This window comes from Triturus cristatus, chromosome 11 (assembly GCF_964204655.1).
Source record: "Triturus cristatus chromosome 11, aTriCri1.1, whole genome shotgun sequence".
In the NCBI taxonomy this organism is placed as follows: Eukaryota; Metazoa; Chordata; class Amphibia; order Caudata; family Salamandridae; genus Triturus; species Triturus cristatus.
This window is the reverse complement of record NC_140594.1, coordinates 1,045,316,170-1,045,338,865: the sequence shown is the minus strand read 5'-3', so window position 1 is coordinate 1,045,338,865 and position 22,696 is coordinate 1,045,316,170. Positions and strand designations below refer to the sequence as shown.

Here is a 22,696-nt window from a genome sequence, read left to right as displayed (position 1 = left end):
AGAGAAGGACCCGTTAGCTGCGGACCCCCTCCGCGAAAATGACTGAGACTATGATCGAACCCCACGAGGCATGCTGGGTTGGTGAACCCTCGTCGCCTGGAAGGGACTGATCTCTCTTCACGCACATCTACAGGTGACACATATACCACACAAGGCACGCAGGAACCGACCATGGTTACCCGACCAAACGAGTGACTACCCTTTGCCGGTGTCTCCTTTCCGGACACCCAGCAACCAACCGCTGGGAAATGCCATGCCCTCTGGTGCACCCCTTGGGATGAGGGGGAACAACCTTTACAACGCAACTTTTACAACGCACTACCTTTACAACGCATTTTTTACAACGCATAATCCATTACAACGCATGACATTACAACGCATGACACTACAACGCATTTTTAAAAACTACCTTTACAACGCATTCCATTACAACGCATACTACCATTACAACGCATACCATTACAACGCATAATATTACACTACACTATCCAACACTTACCCTACTGTTGCACCCCCTGGAGTTAGAATAGTAATGTTTACCCCTATACTATCCAACACTTACCCTACTGATGCACCCCCTGGAGTTAGAATAGTAATTTTTACCCCTATACTATCCAACACTTACCCTACTGTTGCACCCCCTGGAGTTAGAATAGTAATTTTTACCCCTATACTATCCAACACTTACCCTACTGTTGCACCCCCTGGAGTTAGAATAGTAATTTTTACCCCTATACTATCCAACACTTACCCTACTGTTGCACCCCCTGGAGTTAGAATAGTAATTTTTACCCCTATACTATCCAACACTTACCCTACTGTTGCACCCCCTGGAGTTAGAATAGTAATTTTTACCCCTATTCTATTCAACACTTACCCTACTGTTGCACCCCCTGGAGTTAGAATAGTAATTTTTACCCCTATACTATCCAACACTTACCCTACTGTTGCACCCCCTGGAGTTAGAATAGTAATTTTTACCCCTATACTATCCAACACTTACCCTACTGTTGCACCCCCTGGAGTTAGAATAGCAATTTTTACCCCTATACTATCCAACACTTACCCCACTGTTGCACCCCCTGGAGTTAGAATAGTAATTTTTACCCCTATACTATCCAACACTTACCCTACTGTTGCACCCCCTGGAGTTAGAAAAGTAACTTTTACCCCTATACTATCTAATACTTACCTTAAATGTAATTTAATATTATGCGTTGTAATGGTATGCATTGTAAAGGTAGTATGCGTTGTAATGGAAATGCGTTGTAAAGGTATTTTTTAAAAATGCGTTGTAGTGTCATGCGTTGTAATGTCATGCGTTGTAATGGATTATGCGTTGTAAAAAATGCGTTGTAAGTGCATGCGTTGTAAAAGTGTGCGTTGTAACGTCATACATCCGGGATGAGTCCCATGTTGTATCTTGTTGTTGGCCAGCTGCGGCCTATTTGGTGTAGGGGACATCACTTCAGATAATTTGGGTGGCTTTCATTCTGTTTGGGTAATGGGTGAGTTAAACTGGTTACATCACATTTTCTTTTCTCTTTTCATCCCCGCCCCCCCTCTCCTTCTCCTCTCCGGTCTCACATCCAATGTTAATGGGCTTTGCCCCTGCACTGGCATGCATGGTTACACGGAAATGCATGGATGGGTGAGAATGCTGATGGAATGCACAAACTAAAAGCGGTAACTTGGAATGTGCATGGCTTGAATGATAGCAGAAAGGTGAACCTAGTGGCAGGGCTTCTCAATCGTCATGGTGCGGCTATTTGTTTCTTACAGTAACAGGTGCCAGATGTTCGCGCTTGCGAGCGGGATGGATGGGTGAAAAAATAATTGCGGGATACTCCAACTATGGTAGGGGCACAGCCATCATTCTTAGAAAAGGTCTCCCATGGAACACGCATTCTGCGATATGCGACCCCTAAGGGTGATATGTTATAGTGGCAGGGGTACTGGGAGGTCGTCCCATTAGGCTTTTATCAGTTTACGGCCCCAATATAGATGACCTCCTATTTTTTGATGAGGTATGATGACTGGCAGAGTCAATGGGCCCGGGGAAAATCTTCTGCGGAGGGTATTTCAATGTAATTCTTGACCCGGAGAGAGATAGATCCGGTGGGTCCCGCAGACCCCACCCGTGCGCTGCAGCACAGCTACTGGCCCTCATGGAATACCATGAACTAGTTGACATTTGGCGACACCGACACCAATACAGTCGAGAGGGTACCTGTATCTCTGTAGTGGGCCCCTCCTGGTCTAGGATTGATTACTGGCTCACATCGCGCGATGTAGATGCTTGGGTACCTAACAGCGCTCCCCTTGCCAGAACCCTTTCAGACCACGCCCCGGTTTTGCTGAAATTTGAGCTGCCTGATGTACCGAGCAGGGCCTATAGCTGGAGGCTTCCAGCTGGTGCCCTCCGGGACCAGGTATTCAGAGAGGAGATTGGATCTGCCATGGAGGAATATTTTGAGATAAATGCCGGTTTAGTGGACTCCCAGTCCACATTATGGGAGGCATTTAAAACTGTTGTTAGGGGTAAATGCATCGCTAAGCAGGCAAGAGTCTTGCGCTCACTTAGAGGAGATCTCGTGCGCCTTGAGAGGGAGATTCGGGTGCTTGAATTGGAATATTTAGCGAATGGCCAGCTGGCGATTCTCGGACAGATTAAGGCAAAGAAAGCAAAATTCGAGGAGGAAGCACATAGAGAGACACATTTCCTGGGGAGGGTGGCCCGGGCCTGCCAATACGGTGAGGGGGACCAAGCGGGGAGACTCTTGCAGGCCAGCTAAAAAAGCCATGGGCAAACAAATACATCAGTGAGCTGCGCGACGGCGATGATGGAATCGCTGTTGGTCATGAAGCTGTACAAGCAGAAATGCTTGCATATCACTCTTTCCTTGTCGGAGGTTCGTCCTGATTTGCTTCCCTTCCTTGACTCGATAGAAATGGTATGGTTGAGTGATGCGCATCGTAAATATTTGGATGCACCGTTCTCAGAGGAAGTTAGGGTGATTTGGGCTATGCCTGTGGACAAAGCACCAGAACTAGATGGAATCATGTCCACCTTCTATAAGGAATCTGCGCCGCTGCTGGCACCCCACCTCCTCAACATCTATGAGGAATCACTTGAGCGGGGCGCCCTTCCCCCTTCTTTCCGGGAGGCGCTTATAGTGACCATTCTCAAACTGGACAAGGATCCACAGCTGTGTAACTCCTATCGGCCACTATCAATGATTAATCTTGGTAACAAAATCCTTGCAAAACTGTTAGCCATTCAACTGCTCCTGCTGCTCCCCCGATAATTAGACCTGATTACTGTGGCTTTGTCCCTGGTAGGGGCACATCTCATAACCTCTGCGCCCTTTTTGCGGTCATGCAGGAGGTGGATCCCTCTCTCCCTGCCGCTTCCATTTTCTTGGACGCTACCAAGGCATTTGACACGCTAGAGTGGCCATATCTGTTCACACTTCTCGCCTGCATTGGTCTAAGCCCCGCTTTCCTTAAAAAGGTCACCTTACTCTACTCCACCTCGACAGCCAGATTACGGATCAATGGAGTGATTTCACCCCAGTAGAGGTGGCTCACGGCACGAGGCAGGGGTGCCCCTTGTCACCCCTCCTCTTTGCGATCGCCATGGAGCAGCTCGCGGATCGGCTGCGGCAGCATCAAGCATGCCGAGGCCTTGACTTCACCCTCCGGATGATCTTGGTGTCTATGTATGCAGACGATGTGACTCTATATGTTCAACATCCGGCGACCAATCTTGACCCTCTCATCCGTGAAATCACGAAATTCAGTGGCCTTTCGGGCATCACAATAAACTGTGGGAAGTCCACGATTTTCCCACTCACAGCTGCCACGGACATATTCCAGTCAGAATTTCCACTCAAGTGGGCAGAATCCCCAGTGAAATACCTGGACATCTGGCTCAGTCGGGATCATGAAGAGCTGTGGCGTTACAATTATGGCAGGCTCATGGAGTGGCTGGAAAGCGCTTGGTCCATTGGGAATTGCTCCCGCTGTCTCTGGCTGGCCGGATTGCCATCGCCAAAATGGTAATATTACCCAAGTTTCTCTATGTCTTTATTAATCTCCCACTTCCTCCTACATCTGAATTTAAGAGAGGGCTTTGCTCAAACTTAATATCCCTCGACTGGGCGGGTGGGCAGCCTCGAGTGGCATGGGAGACTCTCATGCTTCTGTTTGAGTAGGGGGGTCTGGGTGCTCCGGACATGGAGCTGTACCACAGCTGTGCACAGGCTCAATTTGGATTCCATTGGATATATCCGACTCCATTCATTGCGCACACAGCCCGGGAGAGCGAACAGGCGGACCCGTTCCCGCTGCATATGGTAATGTTTCGACCTCAAAATCGCCCAAAGGTGGAGATCAATAGGGTAGGCTGCACAGTATAGGCATGGCAGCAACTCCGAAGGAGGGCTCTGCTTGGACACACTCTTTGCACCATCCATGCCGCTCACTGGACACCCAGCACTGTTCTTCACTGCTGAGGCAGGTGTGTGCCATCGGCTACAAGGGCTGCAGTTCCATACAATGGGACGGGCGTTCCCAGACGGCGGCTCCGTTAGTATGGAGGTGGCACTCGGGACGAACACGCTGGCCTTCTAGATAGAATGACATAATTTCAGCTGAGCGCGGCGCTGCGCGCACAATATGAATCGTACCCAATTGCGCCACCAACTTTCCATGTTCTGGAGGCATGTTTGATTAACCCCTCACCCCATAACTTCATAACCCTCATATATTCTGGTATGCAGCGCAAATCTCCAGTTTGTGCCCCCCCCCTGCGCAGTGGGAGTGGGAGGAAAGCATGGGAGCTCCATTCGAGGAGGGTGTGTGGTCCTACTGCTGCGCGCAGGCTGGGGAACTATCACCCAACTATAGGCTGTGGCTAATACATTTTAAATGTATCCACAGGTTGTATAGGATCCCAGTGTGGCTGTGCAGAGCAGGACTAAGTGTGGATGCAAGGTGCGCGCGTTGTAGACTGCCGGAGGCCTCCTTCCTGCACCTGGCTTGGGAGTGCCTGGATGTGGTGGGGTACTGGGGGTGCGTTTTTGATGCGCGGGATAAAATGCTAAGCAACAGAATGGAGCGCTACCCGTTGGCTGCCCTACTGGGGTATGTGAGAAACGTACCGACAGATAACAGTAAACTGGAACCTATGATGCTATTATTAGCTAAGAGGCGGAGCCATAAACGCAAACCGCGCAGAAACGACTGGCTTAGGGATGTGGTGTTCTGCCATAACCAACTATCTGAATCCTGGGAATTAATGCCTGCGAAGTCGCGTCGTCAGAATATATGGGAACCGCTGCAAAGTTTCCTCAGAACTTATCCCCTTGAACAAGTGCGGAGCCCTGACACGCTTGCATAGGTGCAGCGATGGAAGTGTGTGAGAATATGTGTGAAGATACCTTCTACACCAACATACTATCTCATTGGTGACGGTTAGAGAGACGCTCCCCCCACCCTTTCCTCCCTTCCCCCCACCCTCTCTCTCTCTCTTTTCTCTTTTTCGTTTAGCTAGCTGCTGTCCCCTTTCGGAAGACAGGTAGACTGATAATTCACCATAGGGTCAATTGGATAATGTATGCATTATTGGATTTGCACTACCATTGCTACGAAAAATACATTCATGAATGTAAACATGTACTGGGGAAAATTACTATGGAGGGGATGGCTTTAGAGGAGGTAGATGCGTTTACGTATTTAGGCGTCACCATGGAGAAAATAATTAAATGGAGTCCCCATATTGGTAGGATGGCACTAAAACATAAGCAACTAGCGGGTGCCTTAAGTAAAGAATTTCGCATGTCTCTGACCAAACCTGTAAGCCCTGTGTTACAGATTTATAAGGCCAAGGTGATTAGCTCAGTTTTATATGGTTCAGAGCTGTGGGGGTTCGGAAATCTTTCAGTTATCCATTGCTGAAAATAAGTTCTTTCGTGCAATCTCCAGCCTCCCCAAAAGCACACCCTCCCTCCCATTGTTTCATGACATGGGAAGACACTTCGTGGCAGACATAGCGAGGCTTTGCCCCTTACTATACTGGCATAGAATCTGTTATACAAAGCTAGAGGCTGTTTAAAAAAAAAAACCCTGCTTTGTTTGCTAGTGTAATGATTTTAATTAACTATGCACTTAAATATATAAACTTGAAACTTAAAACATCATAGTGAGTATGTTGCCATCTTAGCACATGATTGACATTTTCCCTGAAGCCCTGTTAACCCCATTCCGCTACATCCATGTACAAAATGACGACAGATTTCCATTATGACAATTTCAGGAGTCTCCAACCTTTTCTGTGATAGGAACTACTTCTGTTCAGTGAAAATCATTCAGAGCTACTAATATTATTAGTGTTGTAATAGTGACCACATCAGATACGATTACATTAGTTGCCACAGAATGCAAGATACGAGCAGTGATCACCTCAGTTCATCGGGCATAGTTGCCAACAGCAATGTAAAACAAGCATTGGCATAGCCAATAGGTCTCGCCTTTGGGACCTTATAAGTGTTTAGCCTTGCAACAGTTGATGCATAACTAAATACTAATACGGTCCCAAAAGCGAGACCTATTGGCTATGAGGTCGTAACTATAACTACCTGCTGGCAACCCCCAGTAGGAGATATATATATATATGTACACACACACACACACACACACACACACACACACACACACACACACACACACACATACATGTACTTATCTTGTGCAAATGAGAAGACAACAGCAAACAGACCTCTATGAGGAATGGAGTGAAGGGTGAATAGTAAGAGTCCTGAATCTGGACAACACCAAGATGAGGAGTCGGGGCAGTGCATGTGAAATGGGGGCTAATTGATTACTTCAGTAGGGGGACACTGGCTAATTAGTTATTGAAGGTGAATTCTTTAATAAACACAAAGAGTAAAGAAAATTTAGCTCATTTCCCCACCGTGGGGAGAGGGCTTACGAAAAGTAGGAAGTATTAATTATACAGAATCCCAAACAGATGTAGGACGAGCAGAAATGCAGTTTAAGGAAATTGCGCACCTCGGGGAGATCCTGTGGCTTTTAAAACATACACATGCCTCTGAAAGGAAAGTAAGAACAAAAAAAGTCGAGAAATGTGAGGAAATTGGACAAACTGGCAACTGAAAGAAGAAAAATGTGAGAAAAGATTGAAAATGAAGTGAAAGAAGGAAGGAAAGGGAGATATGATGAAAGGACTAATTTAGGAAAGATAAAAAAAATGGGAGAAAGGACAGAATGAGAAAGAAATGCAGAAAGAGAGAGAAATTAACAAGAAAAGAAAGAAAAAAATAAGAACAGAGTGTGTGAAGGGTGAGAAGTTTGATGGAGGAAAGAAAGCAGTGGAAGGAAAGAAAGAAATGCTTGAAGATTGGAGGAGGAAATTCTCGCTGCCAGTTTGGCGGCTGTAAAGTAAATGTTTCCTACTGTCTAGGAGGGGGCATGGTGGGTGCAGGGGGCACCTTCTGGTTTCAAGAAATGGAAGAAGTCGTAGTTGGGCAGGCAGGAATTCGAAAAGCACTGACAGGTTGCACTCAGGCGGCAGGACATGAGGCTTCCCCAAGAGCCATGCAGAAGTGAATGTAGCACCGAGATAGAAATGCAGGGATGAATGAGTGTGCAGACATTAATGAATGCATGAGTTCACAGGTTGAATGACTATGGCATGCAATTAATGTGAATGTGGGAGTGAAGGGGTGGATAAGTGCATCAGTGAAAGGCTACCAGAATAAATGAGTGCACTTGGTAAATGATTGCAGTAGTGAATGACTGAATGAACCAGTAGCAGTTAAAGTGTGAGTACAGAAGCGAACAAGTGAGGCAGTGAATTTTGAAGTGTGTATGGTGTAAGTGTAGAGAATGCGTAGAGTAATTAATAGGTGTGGTGGAGTGAATGTGTGCCCATGCAGGAGTGATTGAGAGCAGAAGTGAACGAGCAAGCACAGGAATGAATATGTGGGTGTATGGGAGTGAATGAGCGCAGCATAAAGTGAGAGGATCAGTCAGCTAGTGCAACAGCGAGAGAATGTGTAAGTGCATGAAGCAGTGAATGAGTACACAAATGAAGTGGTGAGCAGGAGTGAGTGCAGCAGTGAATAGGTGCTAGAATGAATGGATTAGTGACTGTACATGAGTGAACATGCATAGCAGAGAGATGGTTTCACAGTGAGCGAGTGGATGATGGAAGCACTGAATGACTGCAGCAGCGACGAAAAGTGTGCGCCAGTGAGGGATACTGCGAAGGAGTGAATACACGGTAGATGAATACGTATATTTATGTAGCGCTGTTGTCACTTCCTTAGGAGTGCACGTGTGTGATATGAACTGGCACGGTGTGTGTGCACAAGAGCTCAGCACAAAAGGTTATTTATATTGTGATAAATCGAAGTGGACGGTCGCGCAAGCACCCTCTGAGGCTCTCCCTCTGGAACGGTAGAGGTGAATGGGTCTGCTGGGGAAACATCGTGCAGGCAGGGTGTCGGCAGGCAGTACCAAACTCGGTAGGGGACAGCAGCCATGAAACTCCACGCAGCACCTGTTCTGAGCGCTGGGTGGGCGCGGAGCCATGCCAGACATCTGACCTTTTTGATAAGAGAAGACTTAAATACCCAATCTCAGCCAGGGCTATTAATATTCCTTGTACATTTACAAGATGCCGGTGTGTTTCCTACTGGCAGCGCGAAGCGGAAGGAAAGTGGCAGGCAGGCTGCGAGCGGAGGCTCTTCCGATACCCAGGGAGGGAGAAGGGGCTCCTGGAAGGAAGTGTGTGCGCGTGAGGGGCTGGCAGCGGCTATCCGAGGGAGGGACGGAGTGGGGAAGAGAACAGTGACCGGAGACAGACAGGAGATAGTAAAACTGCCTGATTGGGGCTGAATGTGGGGAAAAGGAACAAGCCAACAGATAACGGAGGGAGGGAGAATGGGAGCAAGCCATCAGAATCCACGAATGGAGGAAGAATGGAGAAAACTAACAGGAACAACAAACGGAACAAGCGAAAGTGATCACGATCGCGATCAAACATCAAAGCGGCCGCGAAAGTGAAAGTAATGGCGGTGCGCGCGCCCGCTCACATGCACTGTAGCTCTAGGCTGGCCTGGTAGCACTTTTTGGAGCCCTCTCAATAATTCTCGCCAGACCAGCGCATGCGCTGGGTCAGGCGAGACCTAAAAAGGCTTTGTCAATGTGGAACACCACTATATGGGAAATACATAATAGCCATAGCGACAATACCTTTGGCACCAAGGTCATCATCTTAAAATAACTCTCCCAACACCCAATGTTTTCTTACTCAAATATCAGCTTTAGCTATATTTGGAGAATTCAAATATTTTTCTCCAAACATCAGCTTATAAGTTCTATGAATGCATGCATTTACATCTCCAATGTACGCTTTGCAATTTAGATATACATTCATTAATGTAACCAAACAAAAGCTTCTAATTTAGTAGGCTGGGCTGCACATAGGAGAGCCACTTATAGGTAGCTGGAGCGCTACCATTAGCTCATGAGCTACTCATTTAAGAAGTCTGATTTAGAACATCTTTATATTTATTTTCCATAGTGGCAAGTCAGCACTTTACTTTATGCGAAATTTGCATAAATTCCCCGAAGGAAGCTTTTCTGGGAAGTAAAGCTTGACTGTCTCTCCTGTGACTTCACACCAGTCCTTAGGGCCTTCTTACCAAGATAATCAATGTGCAATGTAAACATCATCAATTTGTTGCATGCCAGCTCACTGCCAATCACAACATTCAGAAACCTTCCATATAATCTCTAGGCCAAAATGTAGACTCTTTCCCAAAGTGAGGAATGTTGAAACAGTTTCCTGACAAAGTTCTGCTCACCTAGAACTCAACTGAGTAATTTCCAACCATTGTGATGGACAGAAACTGCCCTTGTGAGCATAGGAAACTCTACTGAATGGGCCAGGGGCATGATATTACACTGTACCTTCTCACCAGCTCAATGGCCTTAGATCATTAGTAAAACATTCTCTTCAATCAGCTGCAGAATACAAGCAGGACAGAGGCAGGGAGAGTGCTCCAGCCCTTCTGGTCATTTCTTGCAAGCCATCCTGCTAAAAGCATGTGTGTCAGAGGTGCAAGTGGAAAATGCAAAGAACAAACACATTTGAGTCCCCTTAGTTATATTGATGTTTAAAATTGGTTCCTCTTAAACCTATCAGTCTTCTCGAGGCAGTAACTGCATGTGTTTTTTATTATTTAATAAGAAGTGATTTATTTTCAAATCTAACTAAAAAGCGTAGAAAATAGAATCATTTGAACACAGCATCAATAAAAAAATACAGGTGTTACTTATCTTGGATAAAGTTTGCTGTCCCTCATACACCTACTACCAACCTATTTGCAAAGTTAGTTTTAATAGCTATTCTTAAAATAATATGGGCCCAATGTGGATATCCAACATCATGATTGTTGACATTGTTTTAACTACCTGTGTTAGTAGCAGATGCCTCCATCAGGACAAAGGATGAAACACGTTCCTTAGGATCTTTTTAGGCCATTTAGATATTTAGAGTGATTCAAGGATACTATACAAAATGTGAGTATTAGTTAAGGAGAGGAGAGAACCCACCTCAAGTAAAAATCTCAATCCTTGTCGGGGTGAATCACCAAAGTCACTTAACAAACCTGTGCTTAACCCTCTTGAAGTTTGGCACAAAAAGGTCAGGCTTATCTTTGAGGTAATGTGTAAACTATTTATGCTGCACTCAAAAAATAATAAATTGCAAACTCAACATTATAAAAATCCCAAACCAATTTAGAAAAATAGAGTTTATTTAAAAGCATTGATTGACACCAAATCAGCAAAAATATAATGAGTAGAACCAGAGAATTAATTTGAAAAGTGTAATTAAAAATGGCAACCACTGTTTTCTGGTCACGGTAGACCGCGTCATAATCAAAAGTTGAGGCCAACCATGATGGATCGCAGGTTGGATACAGGAACCAGGTATATTTTTGTGGAAAGTTTACCTTCAATCTTGGAAAGTTTTATGGAGAAAAAGTGGTTGGCGGCGAGTCGCCTGAGGGGGAGAGCTGAAAGCTGGGTAAGAAGCTGAGCTCGGTGATGGCGGGTTGCTGAAGACCTTTATTTATAGTTTTTCATCAAATGCAAACAACAGCAAGCTGTGCAGTGGTTCATGGCATGTTTACTTCACTTCACTTTTTTGTCATTTCTTAATGCTTTATTTCGACAGTATTGTCATAAAAGCAAAAGCAACACAGTATACATAATTTGACTAATGGATTGATCTACAAATCTATATGAACAGTGGTAAAACAAACAAAATTAATCATTACATCTTAAAAGATTTAAAAGTTGGCAATTTCATCAATGGTATCGCCACAGAATTCATATATCATTCACCATATAATACAAGCACGATGTAAAATGTAGTAAGATACCACAACTCGGGGGGGGGGGGGCACAAACCTCAAAACGCAAGGTTATCCAATTAAAAGGTAATCTATAAACTACATCAAGTCAATACAATCAACATTTCATAAAACTCCATACATAATGCAGATAAAAAGTTATTAAACAGATTTAAAATACAAGTGATAAAAATTTACACAGTGAGGTTCAATAACACTATACAAACAAAGATCAAATTGATGCTTCAGCGGAGGGAGAACCTGGTAGCAAGGGTGCTAAATTATTCTCGGTTGGTGCGATTTTTGGTCTGATGCACCAAACCCCCTTTAGATATTTGGCTAGGGGGATAGCATAACGAAGCGAGGGATCAGTCTTCAGAATTCTTAAGGCTGTGCTGCTTTGCCTGGTGCCCAAGTTCTTACACATAGGCACTAGCCAAATCTTTTGTGGAGTAGCGTAGGCGGGGCATACAAAGAGAACATATCTCCCGCTTCTGACCAATTTTCCATGTAGGTATTTATAGGCAAGGCACAAACTCTAAATTGGAAGTAGAGTTTACGGTCAAAGAGCTTGGAGATAGTATCCCAGTATGGTTCACAATGGGGGCGAGGTTTAACTAGCAGAAAACTCCCTGTCAACGTTGAACTGTCACTCAACCTACTACAATTTTGACCCACCATGTCCCAGTATTTATTCTTCACTACAGCTTCAGGTATAGACAGTAAGTTAGCCAGATTCTCCCACATATTTTTCAGGCCCATTAGAAACAAAGTCCCCTTGATATCTCTAAGCCAATTTATTTTATGGTGCTATCAGCATCAAGAAGGTCCCTTAATCCGCTTGTGTAGGTGGATAGTTAGGGTGTAACCCATATTCTCAGCTAATGCCATTAGAGAAGAGACAGAGCAGGGGAAACATATATTTTTTAAACCAGCATTTAGCATTGCATAACAGATTCTCTGCTAATGCCAAAGGAAGAGATTAAAGTAAGAGTAAAGTTCTGTGTGAGCACACTGATGTGTGAGCTTTGCTGTGCAAATAAGCGTATTTAAAAGAGATGGCAGTTTATAAAAAAAATGGCAAGGCTAAAGGACAGCAGTCTTGGCCGAAGCCGGTTGGTTTTCCATCTAGTGGCATTAAAAGAAACATTAAGATAAAAGAGCGGTGTTTCATGTGCTCGTTGGTATGTAGACTTGGCTGTGTAAATGCGCATGTTTAATAAAATGGAAAATTGTTAAAAGTAGCAAATCTCAGCTGCATCCGTCTTGGTCAGAGTCAATTTGATTTACATTCTCCTTCATTCAAGCCTGCATGAAGGAGGCCCCAACTGTAAAGATAAATGTTTTTGAGTTTAAGAAAAGCACTTATTTGTGGTATTAGCGGCCCAAGATGCTCCAGAGGCCATCTGTGCTTGCTCTTGACAGTTTGTTTTCTAACAGTGACAGAAACTTTACTAACTTGCAGTTTAGCTGTGGGTCTTCTGATTTAAAAAAAGCTATCACAGCCTGTCTCCGTGTACGGATCCCACGAAAGTTAAACTGCAGTTTAAGCAAGCAAGACCTGTCCTTCAGGTTGGTACACATGCAGATCAGATGTGCCATGTCCTCGGTTCCGTTGCAGCACAAGCGGCAGCACATTGGGTTTTGACCAATCAGCCTTAGTGGGGGTTGCAGGGTTGCTGAAAGTTTGCCCAGCCGGTGTTTTAAAAATGTTTCCTTTGTATTCCCAGGCTGAAGTATGGCTGTGGGCTGAGCGATATATCGCCATTAATTGTCATCCAGGCATGGCTTTGGACTGAGAAAGGGGCTTTGTCTTCTACTAGGGAGATGTTCCGTATTGCCTTCCACACCACTTCTTTAAAAACTGTGTGGGTGGTTGGAGCGTCCCAGAGTGGTCCCCAGTGGTTGCAAGGAATTTTTGTAAGAAGTTTTTAACCAGTGATGTTCTGTGCTGAAGCTCTTGCCAGAGTAGATGATATAGGGTGTTTGGGGAGGCGTTCCTAATTTTGTGCCAACAGGCTATGTAAGCCCCCTTTCTTGCTAGATGTTGTTTGGTGATGCCGAACTCCAGCCGGATTTGTGCTGCTGAGGCATAATAAGTCGGTATGTTGAGCAGAATTCTGTAGGTCCTGACTAATGTGCTGTCCAGGGTTTTCGAGACTCTTCCTCTCAGGGCTTCACTTCCATGTGTGATAGTGGGTAGTATTTTGGATTGCGCGACCTGGAGGAGGGGGAGAGCAGAGGGCCTGTCAGCTTGGATTTTAAATGCCTAGAGGTCGTTTCTAGAGCTAGCCCTTTCCTTCTAGTCATCTTGAGTTGACTGCCAAATTGACCACCGTTATTGATACTTACACCTAAATACTTGTAGTTAGATGCACTCTGGATTTGGGTATTACCCAGATACCAGACATAAGTTTTTTTTCCTACCTCTTTTATGGTCATTGTTTTAGTTCTCTCTAAATTTACTTCAAGGGAGTTTGTCTGCTGCCTATGCCTGCAGTGAGGAAGGAGGAGTTGCATGCCCACTTGTGTGTGGCTTACCAGAACCACATCGTCGGCGTATAAAATGCTAGGCAGAGCCTTGCCACCCATCCTTGGGGCATGTGCATTTCAGGAGTTGAGGGTCTGCGTCATATCTGCCATATAAAGATTGAACAGAGTTGGGGCAAGCATGCACTCTTGTTTGAGCCCTTTAGTAGCAGAGATGCGCTTTGAGAAATATGTAGCATCGCCAAATTTTACCTGCACCCATGAGTCTGTATGAAGATAAATTAACATGTCCAAGAGTGCTTGCAGAATTTTCCAGTGGGCCTGCTTCCTCCAGAGTCTCGCTCGGTCTATGTTGTCAAATGCTGCCCTGAAGTCTATGAAGCAGAGACGGAGTGTCTGTTTTGATGACTTTGCTATTCCTATGAGCAGCAGCATAGTTAGGTTGTTGATTGTTGTATCAGAGACTTTAGAGAACACAGTTTAATTGAATGGTATGATTTCATGCTCCATTGCCCAAGCCTGGAGTTCTTCTAATAGAGTGCCAGCAAATTTCTTTGCCTCATTATCAAGCAGGGCAACAAGGCGGTAGTTTTTCAGGGAAGAGTTATCTCATATCCTGAAGACTGGAGAAATGACAGAGCCCTTCCAGGAGGCCTTGACTTTTTTTTGTATAATTTCCTGGAAGAAGGATCTAAAGTCACTGCCCAGCAATCCGAGTCTTGCTTGAAGGCGGCCTTGTGGTATCCCATTAGGTCCCAGGGCTCCTTCTTCCCTGCCTTTGGAGATTTAGCATTTAATTGTAGTTATGTGGGATGGACTATCCACTTGCTGAGCATATGCGTTGATTTCCGAGTCATGGTTGTTCTGGAGGTCTTGGATTATGCCTTGTGGGCCCGCTCCCAGTTTGCTGGTTACTCACTATGATGTGTTATTTGGAGCTCTAGAAAGCAGATGTAATGGAAACTGGATACAAGGTGCTAATTTGGCACACAAGAAATGGATCCTTCAGAGATATCTCAGCATAATGAAAATGGTCAATAATCCACTAAACAGGACTAAATGTAATCTGTCGATGGTGTGCAACCCGGACATAATTAAACTGATGCACCAACTGTGTATACGAATTATAAGCACATCTGGGCACACCAATTCACTATATCTATCATCCAAAAGCAAATAACCATCACAGAGTGAGAAAAGAGATTGATGACACTCAAAGAAAGTAGTAGTCCAATAAGACACGTATCATATTGTCCTTTAAGTCAGGAAAAATATGAAAAGAGGTCTTGAATCAGGTTCTTCTTTTATATTTTATTTTCAATTCACAATGGCATGGAAAGCAACGGCAGCCGACGTACGTTTCGCCCCCCTGGGCTTTTTCAAGGCTTTATTCTGAAAATTCTGTTTAGATCGCAAAGTGGCAAGTGCTTCTGTATTAGAGACATCCGAAATGTCTCATTCGTAAAATGAAATTCCAGTTGCGACCGACATCCCCGTGTCAATGCTCACTAAAGTATTGTATTCCTTTTTAGATTGAGGATAAAACGGCGTCCTGGAACTTGATAAGTCTTGTCTCTGTATTCCCCTGTGCGCGTTCTGTTCTCAACGGTCGGCACTTCCGCTCCCAGTTTGCTGGTTACTCACTATGATGTGTTATTTGGAACTCTAGAAAGCAGATGTAATGGAAACTGGATACAAGGTGCTAATTTGGTGCACAAGAAATGGATCCTTCAGAGATCTCTCAGCATAATGAATATGGTCAATAATCCACTAAACAGGACTAAATGTAATCTGTCGATGGTGTGCAACCCGGACATAATTAAACTGATGCACCAACTGTGTATAATGAACATGGACCACGGCACACTATCTGGGCATAATAGAGACCGCCACTGTTGTGCTAATTAGGTATAATGGAAATTGGCCAATCTACTAACTGGGCAAAATGGGATCTTACAATAGGGTGCTAACTGGGTTTCATAAAAGCTGGTGATACGGTGCTAACTGGCACTCTTCAGGCTGACCTAAAAAAAAACAATCAAGTGCTGGCTGAGAATAATAGAAACTGACAACAGGAGATTATCTGGGCATATTGGCAACTAGCAATGATGATGCACTGGTGATGTCAATAGATCTAGCTAACAACTGACAGTTTAGGTATTCGATCAAACATTGCACATGCAGGAGCGTGGCCAGACGAGCCAACATGGCGGACGCTTTTTAGAGTGCTCAGACCCACCGTGCTAAACATCCGCAAAAATCCTTCCTAATTCCCACATTGGATGACATGTGTCGATGACGGAGCTGTGGCCACCGATAAACGCGCCCCAATGACCGGAGACGCTCTCGAGTGGGCCTGCCTGGAGGGACGCTGGTGTCTCCCCATCAGGAGGGCCCGGACTGGGAGGAGCTGTACCCTGCGCTTGACAGGGCGCCCATCATCTGACGGGTGGGGGCCAGGAATATTGCTGGAGGACTGCAGTGCCTCGGAGAAGCAGTGAGCCGGGGGCGCCTTGGGGGAGTGCTGCTCCAATATCTGTAGAGGAAGCGGGTGGCCCTAAGACATTCTGCGATACCAGGGGCGGCCAGCCCGGCCCATGAGTGCACAGCTTTCGGGCCTAGTGATCTGTGGCTGCTGGAGGTGGGGTCGCTCTCCGGAGGAAAGGCGCCTGTACGCGGCCAAATTGGTTGCCGGGCACAAGGATCCCCGCGCTGAGAGTGCCTGCTAAAGAAGCGTTGTCGGGCTGGATCATGTCCATTGAGGTCCTGTGGAGTAGGCGCTGTCCTGGGCAGATAACATCCTGCCGATGCAGTCCGTGGGCTTGTAACATCTGAGGCGGCCACGGAGGAGTACTGCCCCAATCCATGTGAACAGAAGAACCTTCCCCAGCCTGCTGTGGGCACGCCGTGATCAGAGAGGAGTGCTTGAGGTAGGGAAACGAAGCTCAAATTTACACGGATGTGTTCCCCTCGGTGCAGAGGGGTTTCCAGGGTGTCCGCATCCAGACTTGGTGAGTGGTCTGCCTGGGGCTGTCCGGGTCTCTCGACGGCGGGCTGGTGATGGTCGGGGCCTTCGATGTTCACCTGGATGGTATTGTGAGAGGGCCTGTGGCATGGAACATTGGTGCTTTGGGGCCTAGTTCCGGCAACCTTTACTGGCGTATGTAGACGGCCTTGGTTGGGGTGAGCTTGTAGAGGCTTATAGTGAAGGACAGCGCGGACATCTACGAGGCAAGGAGACTCCCTGGCTCGCTGTGCAGACTGGTGTCTGGACAGAAGGCGCTGAGAGACTCGGGCTGGGCCCCGCTGTTGAACTAGATGCCCGTACTCTCCAGTGACATAACCATGAACCACATACCTGAGAGGTGTGAGGGAAATACTGGGAGTTGATGGTCTGGTGGGCAAGATTCTCTTAGAGGGTTCGCTTACGGTCGATCCTTGGGTGGTAGAGGCGGCCGTGGTAGCCCCGGTGCGGCTTGCTACCCAGGACAGGCCGAGTCTGTGAGGGCCGACTCCTGGTCCCTCCCCTCCTACGCCAGGACAACTCCACCTGGAGACCTCCAACCGAGTGGGCTGGCTACTGGCCTCAGGGACCTACCTTCATTGCCAATATGGCAAAGGATAAGGCGTCTGCACCTTCAACGAGGCAGAGCACCCTGGACCAATCCACAACCGCCCTTACCGGAGCAGTGGGTGGGTCAGATGGGGGAGCTCCAATCCTGGATAATGCAGCCCTGTTGGCTGCGATTACACAGTCCCGAGATATGTTGGATGCCAAAATCGGTGCAGTGGGCATGGAAGTTTAATTTCTTTGCCAAAATCTTTGCAAGGCGGGGGACCGGATTACTGAGGCAGAGACTCGAGTGTTGGTGGTGAAAGACACAGTAACGACACTACAACAGAAAGTCAATTGCCTCACTGTCATCACTCAGGAGCTCGCCACGCGAGTCGAAGACGCGGAGAGTCGCACAAGAGTAAACAATCTGCACTTTGTGGGATTCCTCGAGGGTTGCGAGGGGGCCTCCGTGACGGAATTCATAATACAATGGTTGCACTCACTGGTGCCAGACTGGTCCCTATTGCCCTGCTTTGTCGTGGAACGAACTCATAGAGCCCTGACAAGGAAGCCTCCCCCTGGGGCGCGGCCACGCCCGATCATCGACAAGCTTCTAAATTACACAGACAGAGATGCGGTCCTTCAGTTCTCCAGCTGCAACAAAGATAAACTGATCCATGACTCGCAGAACATCATGATATTCCCGGACTATACACGTCTTGTGTAACAGCAGCGTCAATCCTTTGTGGCTGCCAGACCTCAACATCCAATACATGTTGTTGTAACCCGCACGGATGCGGTTAATATACAAGTCCAAAACCATATTCTTCGATACTCCAGAAGAGATATTCAAGTGGACTGATGAGACTACTTCACTTAAGTCAAACACTCTGTCACCACTGGAGTCGGACTCTTCCCAAAGCACCAAACAGAATTGCCCAAAGAAACTTTCTCCGAAGCGGAGACACCGATCGAGGTCGAACTGGAGCCGCCAGTAACAAGGAGAAGACTCATAATCCATCTGCTTAAAGTTTTTATTTTCTCCCTTTTGTCTCTTCCTTTGCTATACCCTTTACTTTTCTCATTTTAGAATCTGATATCAAGAATGGGACTTGACTGTTCTAGGACTAGATCCACATGCGGGGCACTGAATGTCAAGGTAGGCCCTCACGAATCCCACCCACACGCTCTAAGGAACGATGGTTGGGGGGATGGGGATTTTGGAGCTTCACTGGTGTGAGGCCTCCTGGACCCCCCGTTGGGGTCCCAGGAGTGCTGCCATTGCGACAGATACTTCAAGTTCCTCAAGGTATAGGGGTGGGGGGAGGGGGTTAGGGACGTTCATTTTAAATAGGTACTGTCAATTATTGGTTAGGCACAGACATAAGCACCTACCTGCTCCCACACACCTAATTCATGAACATCACCACCTTAAAGAAATTACCAATGGCAGACATGCAGATTGCCCACTCCGGTGAGATCCATGTTTTGACCTGGAATGTCCTGGGGATGCTAGATAAAATCAAGCGGGGCGCAGTGTTAAAACAAGTCAAGAGACTTGGTGTCTATGTATTGCTGATGAAAGAGACCCACATGATGGGCAATAGAGCCCCTTGCCTGACACGCTATGGATTCGATCAAATATACCACTTTGGATTCACCTGGGGGTCACGGGGTACAGCCATTCTTATTCATCGCAGGATCCCCTTTAAATGTACTCAAACCTGGTTAGACTCAGGAGGGCGGTACACCGTAGTGGCAGCTACATTATATAAGGAGTCCCTGGTCTTGGGCAGTTTTTATGCCCCCTCCCCCACTAGGACACACCTTTGTGGAGAAAGTCATACGTCTATGGGAAACCCTACCTGATGGTCTGTCCATGATGGGAGGGGACTGGGATGACACCATGCAATCCATAGATAGGTGGCACATTGGCGAACACGTTCGCGTCACAAGCGAATCAAAGCTACATCTCCTAGCATCCTCATTGGGGTGGTCTGATGTGTGGAGGGCTTACCACTCAACTGACACAGAATATACCTTCTTCTCGACAACTCACGGGTCCCTATCCCAGCTAGACTACATGTTTCTTCCATTGTCGTATGTCCACAGGGTCGCATCTACTTCTATCCTCCCGCCGGGACTCTCTGATCACTCCCCTATGATACTTAAACTACATATAGGACCTCAGCGACCCCGGTTCCGCTGGAGAATGTCACCTTGGCATTTAAGGGACCCTAAGTATGTGGCAACACGTCACCAGGACATCTCAGACTACTTTGCACTTAACACAGAGTCCACATCCTCGGGTGTAGTTCTATGGGAGGCCTTCAAGCCCACCATATGCAGAGTCGATATCAGCTACTGTGCTGGGGCGAGGCAGCGCCGCCTTGCACAGATTGTAGATCTGGAGTCTTGTCAGCGAACTCTCGAAGATGAGATATGGGCTGGGGGTGGAGAACAGGCCCGTAGACGGCTACTCTTCTCCCAACAACAGATTAACCAACCACTCACAAACGAAGCCCAACAGACATGGCAAGCAACCCAGCACAGAATATACCAATGGGGCGACAAGTCGAGCAAGACATTGCATTGCCTATGTCAAGCAACACAGTCACAGGCCCCAATACCAGTACTTCGGGGTGCAGACGGCAACCTATGCACAAATCCCCAGGCGGTAGCCCAAGGATTTGTCACATACTACACAGACTTATACAGAACTCCTTTCCCCAGAGTTAATTAGAGAATTTCTGTGTGATATACTGCCAAAGCCACTTCCAGATAATATATGTGACCAAATGGACGCCTTATCACACTGGAAGAGCTGACCACCGCTCTTCAAGCCATGCGCACTGGTCGGGCCCCGGATCCAAATGGGTTCCCAAGTGAGTTCATTAGAGGATGCATTTCCAGACGGGCCATCACCTGGTAGGGGCAATACAGGAGTCCCTCGAGCTGAAGATTCTCCCACCCGATTGGCGCCATGCCGAAATTGTGGTATTCCTCAAACCAGGGCGCCCTCCCGATGACCCTTCTTCATATTGCCCCATTTCATTACTAACTCTAGAAACCAAACTCTTAGGTAAGACCCTTGCAAACCGCCTCCTTTCACATATATTGGAACTTGCTCATCCAGACCAGTCTGGCTTTATGCCACAACGGTCCACACACCACAACATCAGGCAGGTGTGCACAACGCCCTTGCCATGGTACATAAGCTTGGATGTCCCGTAACAGTCCTACTCGCAGACATTGATAAAGCATTCAACTCGTTGGACTGGGAGTAATTATTCATCCTCTTACAAGTTCTAAACCTCCGCCCGAGATTCTTATCTTACATTCACCTCTTATACACAGATCTTTCTGTCTCTGTGCGGGTGGGCGGAGCCATATCAGCTTAATTTCCCATTAGTAGGGGCACACGACAGGGGTGCCCCCTATCCCCGCTCCTCTTCGCACATGCTATAGAACCATTGGCAACATGGGTGCGACGGGATCCCCTGGTCTGATGCTTCAACTGGTACCAGGAGGTGTCGGACAAGATCGCAATGTATGCAGACTACCTGTTTTTCATTACGGATCTGGGGTTTACGGGCCCACGGATACTGCAGATCCTTAGAGTGTCTGGGGAAACGTTAGGTCTTTGCACGAATCCGATCCATTCCATATTATTCTCAGTCTGCGGCGATCAGGGGCGAGGAACATGGGCGTCACAGCTGACACACATCCGGCTGTTTCACATACCTGGGTGTATTTATATCACCCGATCAGACAGTTTTCTGGACACGCAACATAAATACCCTAATACCTAAGATCCGAGGCGAGGTGCGGGCATGGTCCCCCTCATCCCCATCCCTTTGCGGTCGGTCCACCATCTTCAAGATGGTCTCATTACCGCAGATTCTATATTGGCTTCAGAATGACCCCTATGGTATCCCCCAATCGTGGTTTACACAAATCAATGCAATCCTCACTAACTTTTTATAGGGCGGCGGGGCTACACGAGTCGCACGTGGGATCTTATTGGTATATCCACACTAGGAGATGTAATGAAAGGAACAGTCCTTAAATCCAGCAACTACAGGAAGAATTTCACCTCCACCGTAATCAATTCTACAAATACCTGCAGCTGAGACATGCTCTGTCCCAATACCTTGCAACACTGACAGAACTCCCAGAATTCCATCCATTGGAAGGACAATTATTAATGGGGGACATAGGTGCACATACGATCAGACAAATATATCAAACCATAGTTACACATAACAATATAACACTAGACACACTTTAACAGAATTGGGAAAGTGACATACCTGATCTTTCAAATGATGATTGGACTGAGGCACTGGCGAGTCCTCGCAGTGCCACTATAGTATCTTGCTACCGTCTGATTCAATTAAAATTCCTACACTGAGCCAATTACACCAGACACCGCCTTCGGTGCATGGGTGCAATATCGTCGCCAGTGTGCCTTAGGTGCAAACGAGAAACATGCACCTTCCTCCATACGGTGTGGAGCTGTGTGCTCTCCAACCCTACCGGTATAAGATCCTGACCTGTCTTGGTAAGGTACTATCATGACACATCCCGTCTGACCCCAAATTAGTTTTGCTTCTCAGCACAGACGGAATTGGTGACAATAGGTACAAACCGCACCTCTTATTCCTAGGGCTCACACTCACTAAACAGGATATTGCTCAACATTGGAAGAGTGCCACACCACCACCCTTAGGAAAGTGGAAAACGCCTCAGATTTGTGCATGGGAATGGAATAAGCAGTGTTCCAGGCACAGGGTGTCCCGCAGAAGCACAGAAGGATATGGCAATGATGGGCAGATTATAGAGGTTTTGACTTACCTCTAGAAGAGTCCCCGGAGTCCCTCATACTGCGGGAAAGCAATTCAATTGTGTAGGCTCTGTAAATGTGATATAATAATCCAGTTAGACAAGATGCGTTAATGAGTGAGTGGTGCAGGGAGAGGTTGGGGTGTGGAATCTGTGCTCAAGTTTAGTATAGGTTAACTGTTTATTTTCTCTTTTCCTAGTGGTACATGGTGGCATTTATTTTGAAATGTATTGATGTGTAGGCCCTGTGGCCGCTGTTGTACCATATATAAAAATTGAACAAAATTTGTTTACAAAAAAACTCATCCACAATAAAATACACATAACCTCAACAAGCCTATATAAGATAAACTGA

At 46.5% G+C, this 22,696-nt stretch overlaps 1 protein-coding gene across 1 annotated transcript in view; it reads right to left on the bottom strand.

Annotated features, from left to right (window-relative positions):
- LOC146785911 (coiled-coil domain-containing protein 150-like) overlaps positions 1-22,389 on the bottom strand; it is a 184,200-nt gene extending 161,811 nt beyond the window's left edge. The window contains exon 1 of the mRNA XM_085633121.1: positions 22,354-22,389. Within this exon, the coding sequence (XP_085489247.1) occupies positions 22,354-22,381 (28 nt within the window). The 5' untranslated portion in view covers positions 22,382-22,389. The remainder of the gene's footprint in view (positions 1-22,353) is intronic.
- Between the last annotated feature and the right edge of the window lie 307 nt (positions 22,390-22,696).